Genomic DNA, 10297 nt, shown 5'->3' with positions numbered 1-10297 from the left:
AAAAAACAAAATGTCTTGGAAGAAAGTTTATTTCATAATGTTGTAGAAAGGCAAAATTCTATTTATTTTCTTTAAAAAGTAAAGAAACGTAACTTATATCAATTGACACAAACGATAAACTATAACGAATTTGTGTCAAGTGGTTTAACATGACTTATTTTTTCGGTTTTATTGTGTAAAATGATACATGTTTTTACGAATTTCTAATAATAAATACATATAAAGATGGTACACGTATATATAGTGTAAGGTGACGATAATAAGATATTTTTGTTATGATTTTACTCTCAAAACTCATAAATAACCGGTCAAAACCACCACTGCTGCCCACTACAAACACATTTTGTCCACTACACTACGCCCCTAATCAAAACCACTTTTGGTTCATTTTTGCAGTCAAAATCTTACAAATTCAATTATGATAATATTTCCACCCCTAACAAATGAAGGTAAGAGGAATCATATTAAGACTAGTCATTAGGAATGTTTCGGGCTAGCCTGGCAGTATGGCCTGGAGATAAAGGTGATGTACCTACGTACTTTTAAACCAAAATCACACAAACCGGTAAGTGTTTATTTATTTATTTATTTACTTCTTTCTTGCTGAAACTATTTAAAAGATCACAACTCATTCCACAATCAAAATCCCCTAAAGTAAAGTAAAATTCGATATTTCGAATTATCAAAATTCCCGGTCTAATGGTAGCCACATTGACAGATCGATAAACGGAGTCGAATCAATGTTGATGATGAGAATAGGTAGTGAAAATGAAGATCATTGGTTCACCTCCAAACCTATAGGTTACACAGGGCTATCCTCAGACCATGACCATGACCACCATGGACCATGGTCTGTTATGGTTAAGCTAAATGAGCTCGTTTCCGCAAAACTCTACACGTAAGCACACGTGGGGAACTTTCCGCGTATCCTCGCGTATGGACCACTATTGTGAAGTGGGCAAACTTCCCACTAATCATCATCATCCTCCTGCCCTTATCTCACTCTAGGTGGGGTCGGCACAACATGTATGGGCAAATGTCCCATCTTCTTCTTCTTCTATCGTGTGGATTGTGAGGTGAATTACCAACCCCATCAACCCTGGTGTCAGGGTTATAACTGAGCCGCCATAGGCCCCTGAATGTCCCATATGTAATGTTATTTTAATGGGCTCAGTTTTCCGCATAAACACAAGTGGTCCATTATGCGTGCTTTTATTGACTATGTAAGCCAACTAACTCCTTTCAGAAGCTCAAATACCTCCTGGGATTTTTACCAACTTTGTGACCTGGTTTAATTAAAGGGTTGTGCCCGTAGTGTTGCCAATTATTTATTCTAATCTAATCTATCCTACAAGATCCCACTGCTGGGCAAAGGCCTCCCCTTCCTCTTTCCATTTTTCACAGTCCTGTGCGTAATTCTCTCTTATGTAATCAAAATACAGAAAACAAATATTACTTGTGGTGCTCAAGAGTTCAGAGCAGTTATTCCCTTTATAAAAATGAGGAAGCTCGACAAATTTACACCATTCAACGTGTTTGAGAAACTGGTAATCTTCTCTTGAGAAGATGTGGCAGATCCCGATGCTGCCGATGCCGAGCTGTCATCTACGGCTGTGTAGGTTCAAAAATACCACTACCGGCGCTTGCATAAAAGATCTAACCAGCGTGTATTGAATTGCTTGCATGTTAATTGGAGCTCGATAATATTTGGAGCCATTATTTCACGTCTACAACCTCCTTAGCAATGAAGGCAGCGTTCAATCTGCCACCGCTTAACCTGCATGTAATCAAGAAAACTATGTAAAACAGCTATGCTTCGAGCTAAGGGAAGGAGACTAACGACAGTTATGACAAATCTCAAATACCTCTTGACTAACCCTGCCATGGTGATAACGACGCCATGATCAGGACCCACAACTTATTGAGGTACTGTAATTAAGTACTACAAGGTGGTTATAGCAGAAAGAGAAAAAACACGGTTTGGTCTGAAGTACTAACTTAACCTATACCCATTCGCAATGCGGATCAGATATGGTTTGCTGTGGTTCTAGACAAAATGTCTTCCCATAGACAGGTTTATGCGGAGGTCACCCTAGGATACACACTGGTGGTGCATGGAATCGAACTTGTATGTATCATTATACACGACACGTTATTGATATCTAAGATCGCATTTTCTGAAATATTTTGATATATATTAATTTATATTACTTTTCACGAAAAAATAAATTTGGTGTTTGATGTTACAACTAAAATTATATCATTAAACACGGACTGTGAGAATTCAAGGATTGCGTGTATTTTAATATATGTTGAGTTGCATTTACTTACACCAAAATATTTAGTGAAAATCTTCATTTCACTTTAATGCAAGTTAAGATGAATTATGTTACACGTGTTATAACAGCATGAATCCTTCACAAACAGTACTTATATCACTAGACACAAAAATTATCTCCGTATTTATAATAGCTACAGTTACGAGAATTAGACAGAAAGAAAGAGAATTTTTTGAACATGAAGTGTGTGCTAATAACTCAAAAGTGATACAACTCGAGTTGTATTACTTTTCACCGACGGTACAGAAATGGACAAGTGTTATATTTTTTTTTGGTTTCATGAAGAGATTCACGAATTATCATTCAATAATTATAAATTAACTATGTTTAAAATGGTACCTACGTGCTTCGATGTTTAAAAGAAGTGTAGATAAAGGTATTTAAAGAATTAACCATTTGTAAACCATTTGATGATGTATTTTTTGGCTCTCTGTCTACGGACATGAGTATCTTTCTGTAGGTACCTATAGATTTGTAGATAGACCGTGAAAACTAGTTAATGACATTTCCAAACGTTATATTTATCTTTTACGTCGTCTTTTTTCGACCAAGTAAACAGGAACACCGTCATGTATAAATATAAAAATAGTTTTAGATGATACTATATTCTCTTCAGCTCCCTTATAATATAACGTTCAGTGCCTAAATCGGATATTTTATAAAATTAACACTTTCAAGGACACGGATCACGAGTCACTGACCTTTTATTCATAATACAAAGACACTTAAGGTCAAGACCAGGCATGGAATAGAATAAAGAGGATGGAAAGGCCCTAACGCGCATTTTTTACGAGAACCGCTGTCGCCGGTTCAACCCTGCTCTCTTTTAATTCTAGTCCTGCAAACAGATAACTACGATAGCTCTACTGCTTCCCAAATTCCATAGCCATTATACCGGCAATGTATATTTTATGTGATAGGTTGAAATTTTATTACAAATCGTAAGATACTGCATACAAAAGTATTTTTTGATAAATAGCCGATCATACTAAGGTTTTTAGCTTTCCTGTGATAAGGAGGGATATCCTTGCATGATAGTCGATTTGATTTTTGCCCTGCAGGTTAGAATGCACTTGACGACATTTTGATACACTGTCGCGGAACTCCGTGTGTCGTAAAGTTTGCGCACGAGTGGAGTGCATGGTTGAAGTATGAACTATTTGCTCATACTTGTAAGGCGCGCGTTTCGCGCTCTCTTGGCCGTTCCAAGCTCGCTCTTCTATTCCGTGAGATCAGAGTTATAGAAGTCTTGGTCTTCATTGAACGTGTAGACATTATACGTAGCTAGAATAGAACTCTGTTCTCTTACTGTTAAAACATGGCTACTTTAGTCCCACTTCCGAAGAATGCACGTGTACCCTACTATCCTAAAGTCTGCAAGTTCAAGGTGTTCCCTCATTGACTCACTCTGCCCGAGTGGGCAGCTGAAATTTCTATTTAAATCTCGCTGAGTTCGACGTGAAGATAGTACACTCTCGAACCCAGAGCGGCGCGCGCCTGCAACGAACACTAACGCAAAGGTGAGGGGCCAGCTTTATGCATTATTTTTTTAATTTAAAATTAGGTTTTATTTAAAAGTCTTGATTAAAATGACAGCTGTCAGAGCAATTTTTCGGATATGTCTCTTTCGCACTAATATGTATGCTATCTTTCTGTCCTTTAATCAATCTAATCAAGCTATTTTTAGCGGGGTATACAGTATAGTTATAGTGCTCTCGGTGGCTAGTATGACATCTTTGACTATTTTGCTACTGATTTAGGGAAATCAATTGTGGTGTTTATAACTCTTAATGTGATGCATTGGCAGATTCTGAAGATCAGTGAAGCATTATTCAACTATCCATCTTCTAATTAGATATATTTACCTTACTAATTGTTTCTGAGAGTTGTTAATTAATGAGTTTTGAATTACCCGTAAGTTTAGGTACAGCTGAAAATTGCAATTAGGTATAGATACTAATATATAATAATATAACAAGTTTATAAAAGGAAATGTGTAGGCTAATTATAATAAATTACAGACATAAACACGAATAATTACAACAGTACGCGTAGGTATTTCAATTTGAGTTTGTCAACATACTTATTATTATACGTATAATAAGTATTAGTGAATAGATAGCACCTATTTAGATGAAAATATTCCAATTGTCATACAATTACTTTTGTCTACTTAAGTGTTAAGTCAAAAATGGTAGAAAGACCTCAAGACTTTGTTTCTTAGTCAATAAAATATCTAGGCGACTGAATTCAGTTTACAAAACAAATAAACAGGTCGTCTATTTCTGCCGCATTCTGTGATACTAATAATCAACTCACTAGATATATTCTGTAGTCCTGTTGCATCACGGCTAAAACCGTTCACCTGCGACTCTGAATCATCGTGGAATAGTTCCAGAACAATATTTTGTATTCGAAACTGTGTGTCGAGCGGTTAGTGTTGTTTGATTCTCGGATGCAAATAGCAAAGTAAAAATTATTTTCGATTTTGAAAAAAGAATTTTCCTATCTACATATCCCGTGGTAGGTACCTATGCAATTTTCCTAACGCGACGAGTCTAGTTAGGTATATATTTCGAACGGGATATAGGACCGATCGTCGTGGAGATCCTTGGGGGAGGCCTATGCCCAGCAGTGGGCGTCGTACGGCTGATGATGATGATAGATGTATGGGACATACCTAATAGTCTACCATTTATGGTCAGTCACATCTCTAGCGCGAGCATACCAACGCGTCTCAATGTTTGGATCTTGTAATTTAATATAATATCCTAAGTAATACAGTTCATTCCAATATTTGTGTGAGGTTTTATTATAATAACCAGCGCCCTAAAATAGATACCTAATTAAGTACCTACCTAGATGCCTATATTCATTCCTTGATGAGCCCCTATTAGAGCAATTGATAATAAATATGTTCATGTATGAATAAATATAATAAAATATTTATACCTACTTATAAATAAATGTTACATTTTATGCTTATTTTATGGCACAACTGTAAGCAAAAATACTTAATCGAGATGGAAAAAACCAACTTAAACTACTATAATCAATCATACGTACCTACTTACCTAAACGTTAAAGATTACGTAAAATAAACATCTCCGTTTACAATAATAAAGCCAACGAAGAATGATGCACATTGCCAAAAATACTCTGTTCAAAATATCTACTGTTTATGCGAGTGGCTGAATGTGGCCTACTGATGAAGTATCTCACGAATCACGCGGGTACATCGTGATAAATAATGAATGTTTCACTCATTAATTATAATACCTACTAAACTTACACATTATAAAAAGTAAAAAAAAATATTTTTCACTCAATATTCATTGCAATGAAGGAAGAAAGTACAGAAGAAAGACAATATTTCGTAAAGAATATATTTCAAAAAAGATTGATTATTTAATAATGGCGGGAAGAACTGGTCAAAATCTTGAAATAAATGTTGTAAAAACCTTTACAGATTTTAAAACTAAAAGCATTTATTTTTTTATTTGCTAATATGGCGTTTTTAAATAAATTTCAGCCATTATTGACTGTGAATGATAAAAATATATAACAACTTTTTGATTGAAAAAAACTAATTGTTTTCGCGCCAATATTGTTGCGCCATCTATGACTTCCGTTACGAACTAAGACGCCACAGTGTTTAGCCTTAGTAAAGAGTCAACATCCAAGCCTCCAAGGAGGTGGATTCTAATTTAGAGCTCGACTGAGTTTGTTCTTATCGATTCCAGATGTCGATAGTTCCGATGATGTTCCGCGACTGGTGGGACGAGTGGGACCGTCCCTCCCGTCTGTTGGACCAGCACTTTGGCATGGGGCTGCGTCGCGACGACCTCCTCTCTTCCCTCTCTACACTTCCCTCTACGTCCCTGCTGAGGAACTCCTACTTCCGTCCCTGGAGGTCCAACCTTACAAGGCAGGAGTCTGCCTCTACGATCAACTTGACGAAGGACAAGTTTGAGGTGGGTACCATGAATTAACGTTTCTTTAAGGTCAAATTGTTCGTCGATTTCTCTAGCAGACTTTCTTCTGCTTTAATGATTGAAATGAGACATGAAATGAGTACCTTAACAGCTAGAGCGATTGTCTTTAGTACCTACGTATTATATTATTTTATAAAATGTAATTAATAATTATGAAAATAATGGATATCGCAAACGTGGTAGATCCCAATAAAGATGGCATGACGATCTTGATGCTTACCAGACAGATGATGGTGGTAGTTCGCCGTAAACTTGGAAGGGTGAAAGGATGAAGGGGAGGCCTTTGCCCAGCAGTGGGACAATATATAACTAGAACTATTTAATAATTAAGAAATACACAAAGCACTTGCCAGATATATCAACGAACAATTTGGCCTTTAAGAATTATCCTGTTATTGTTTATGTTTCAAAACGGAACCGATGATTACGCGCAGATTCAACCCAGAAACTGATTGATTACAAATATGACACACTTTTGGCATTAGACGAAATGAGTCAAAAATATTTTATCTATGCGATTCGCGCCTTTGAACATCTACGCTAAGGATGTACCTCTGACTACCCCAATTGGGATATAGTCGTGAGCTTATCTTACGTTATGTGGTTAAATTGCTTCATAAATAATGATTTCATCAATGAAGATCTCGTAAGAAGTCCAATTTGAATTTATTTTTGTGTAGACAAGAATAATTGCTGTAAGTAGTAACTTCTGGACACATCTATTGGCTCACCTTAGAGTTTAGGTTTCGATGACCCCTACCTAAATATGATTGCTAGATTAAACAAAAACTATTGATGCAGTTTCAAACCTGCCGGGTCTGCATGACAACCGCGCCGCGCGCGGCACGAATTATATTGAGCGCTTCGACCAATAAACGATACGAATGCTATTTACGTAGATGGACGCCAAAAGGCTATTGGTCGAAGGCCTCGATATAATTCGAGCTGACTGATACATTTTACATCTTTTTCGATCGTATTGTACGTAAGTATATTGTATTTAAGTAAGTAGGTTTCAGTATAAAAGGTCACGAACTTCAAACAATATTGTTTGTTGTTCGACAGATTCTTAGGTCCCACATCAGAGCGAGGGCTTCTGCCATTAGGAGGTGCGCAGAAAGCGCGTTTGACGACTTTAGGGCTGATTCCGATAACCTTTCGCGATGGATGGATAAGGTGAGAGGTTCACACGAAATAGTGGTAGAATTGTTAAACTAAACCTTATGTTGTTAGGGTTAAAGTTTCACCTAACCCTTTCGTTGATTGTGCATGCATTGCATGTATCTTCTTTTAGTAGTTGTATTCGTAGGGAGAAAGATACATGGAAATATCCTTTAAAATTAGGTAGAATTAGAAGTCCATATAGACTAACATATGCGAATATTGTGCAATTCCAACAATATGACACACATACGGGTCAAATTGATTACCTTCTTCTTTTGAAGTCGGTTAATAAAGTCTCTCATAAATAATTAGATATTTCAGACAATTTGTACTCATGTAAAAATTCGAATAGGTATGACCTATTTTGGAGTGAATGTGTCCATATCTTAGGATGTCTTTTTTAAATAAGTATTATGGAATGCGACTCCTGTTTAAACATAAAACAAGAATATATGTTTAGAATACGAGAATGATTACACTACAGTAACTTACTTAGAAATCTCTGTTTTAGTTACTTACCGAAAAATATAACTAAATTTCAACATCGTACGATTCAAAAATTAAAGCATGATATTCCTCCTAATTACTTATCTCTGCCGGCACCATAATTCGCGTAATTCAGGAATTTCATACAACAGATTCGGGTGTATTTGGCAGATGCATATGCATTACGAAAGAACCTGAAATTAGTTTTAGTTCTAGTACCTTATTGTATATTCAAAGTTCTTGCAACTAGTCAAATCAGTTATTTTTACTAAATGTCAAAACACGAAATTGCTATGGAATTTGTATGAAAAAGCACACTGCACGTCATACAAAAACGTGATAAAATGTCGGACTTATTATTACGTTTTTCGAGTTAAATAGCAAAAAAATGTTTGTCGTCAGTTTTAGACCTGTCTTTATCCAGTAATCAGAATTTCATAATTTATCTTTGATCCACTCAAATACCCTATTACAGGTGATCCTCGACGTTCAACAATTCACCCCGGAGGAGATCACCGTGAAGGCGTCCAACAACAGCGTGGTGGTGGAAGGCCGCCATGAAGAGAAGCAGGACGAGCATGGGTTCATATCTCGGCAGTTCACGCGCCGGTACATCTTGCCAGGTACATTATTTTACCTTTTAAATGAGATTTTTCAGATAGAGAGAGAAGATACTTATGCTCAAAGGTCGAATCGAAGTAACGATCAGGGGGTTTAAAATAGCCACATCGAAGCAATTCGCGCATATAAAAGTAAGTGCGCAATGAAAACAAATGTCAAATAACAATAACTGCTTTCTTAGATGAATTGCTTTGATGTGGCCATTTTAACCCCCCAGTTCAGCATAATTAGTGATTAAGTAAGTATATTTCAATAATATATTTCAATATAAAGGTCAGACAGGCAGTAGCTTCTGTAAAAACCGGACCTGTCAAATCTTCAGCTTAGGTAAGCGGACCCTGTGAAAAACGAGGTAATGCTTAGGGAGAGATGATTTCAATAAGGACAACATTTTACACAACTTCAATGCGTGGTAAGAGTTAGATCTGCCAAAGTAGGAGCCATATGTTGTGATGTTCATTAGCATAGTGCAGATAGGTCGCCCACCATGTAATAAATAAACTATAATAAATCATTGGTGCAAGTTCGGTACTGGGGTTCGAAGTAGGCGCTCCCCGTTTAAAAAGCAAGCGGGTGTACGACAGGACCACAGTGATTCTTATTTGTTATGAATACCTTAAATAAATAAAAATAACAAAATTTCACTCCATCTTCCAGGCGGTTACAACGTGGAGGATCTCGTGAGCACCCTGTCTTCGGACGGCGTGCTCACAGTCACGGCTCCAAAGCGCCCCCCTCCTAACTCCGGCGAGAGAATCGTACCCGTCACCCGCACCGGACCAGCCAAACTGCCCGAGGAACCCAAGGTGGAACAACCCAGAGAACAAACCGTCCCAATCGTGACATCTCCACAACCCAGGGAACAAACCGTCCCTATTGTAACATCCCCTTAAGTTGACCTATTCAAAGCTGCCGCTTCTGACGGACAACACTGAATGTTATTTCACTTTGACAGGAATATTGTATCCTTCACTTACAGTAAGTGCAAGAAAGAGATAGAACTGTCAGTGGTTTTAGAACTGTCAAATGAAAGTAAAATTAAGTTTGTTTGCCAGAATCAGTATCATAATCCCTCTTAACTTGACGGCCTTTAATTTTTAAATTAAGTACATCAATTATTGGAATGTAAAAAAAGCCTTTTGAATCTAATACGATTTTATAAATGTCAATTTTGAATTTTTGAAAAAAGGCCGTTTCCCCTTCCCCTCTTGTTTTGAAATAGAACGATCGAATCATGAATAGCATTTATTTTTAATCTCGTCCTTGGCCAATGACGAGAAGAGATTCGAATGAACGAATTAGGCTTAAAGATAAGATAAAGAGGAATGCAAAACATCATTATTTTTAATTATTACTATATTATGTAATATAAACGATTTTTTTATAAAATTTTGTTTTATTGCTGTTATAACTTATAAACAAGATCAACTTTAAGGTGACTTGTATCGGTCTGCCTCATATTTTATACAGGGTACCTATTAGTGCCGTTACTAAAACTTTGACCATGATTCTCAGTTGATATCAAGTGGAATTTTCCGTCGCAACAGGAAATAATTTAAAAAAACACTTTTAATATTCATGAATTTTCCGACAGGAAAATGCACTTCATATCAACTCAGAATTATGGTCAGAATCATCCCCCTCAGTATTTGTTACGATGTCGCTAACACCCCATCAACTTGTATGGTGACT

The 10297-nt window shown here is 36.7% G+C and overlaps 1 protein-coding gene across 2 annotated transcripts; it reads left to right on the top strand.

Annotated features, from left to right (window-relative positions):
- The first annotated feature begins 3715 nt into the window (after positions 1-3715).
- LOC126374441 (protein lethal(2)essential for life) lies at positions 3716-9994 on the top strand. 2 transcript variants are annotated; one of them, XM_050021090.1, is made up of 5 exons: positions 3716-3859; positions 6083-6313; positions 7400-7510; positions 8460-8607; positions 9263-9994. In XM_050021090.1, exons 2-5 carry the CDS (start codon positions 6083-6085, stop codon positions 9496-9498), a joined length of 726 nt encoding a protein of 241 aa, XP_049877047.1. In that variant the 5' UTR covers positions 3716-3859; the 3' UTR covers positions 9499-9994. The 2 variants fall into 2 exon arrangements, with proteins under 2 accessions (XP_049877047.1, XP_049877048.1); XM_050021091.1 differs by lacking the exon at positions 7400-7510.
- Positions 9995-10297: the final 303 nt, after the last annotated feature.

Source organism: Pectinophora gossypiella, chromosome 17 (assembly GCF_024362695.1).
Source record: "Pectinophora gossypiella chromosome 17, ilPecGoss1.1, whole genome shotgun sequence".
In the NCBI taxonomy this organism is placed as follows: domain Eukaryota; kingdom Metazoa; phylum Arthropoda; class Insecta; order Lepidoptera; family Gelechiidae; genus Pectinophora; species Pectinophora gossypiella.
This window is presented reverse-complemented; position numbering and strand designations above follow the sequence as displayed.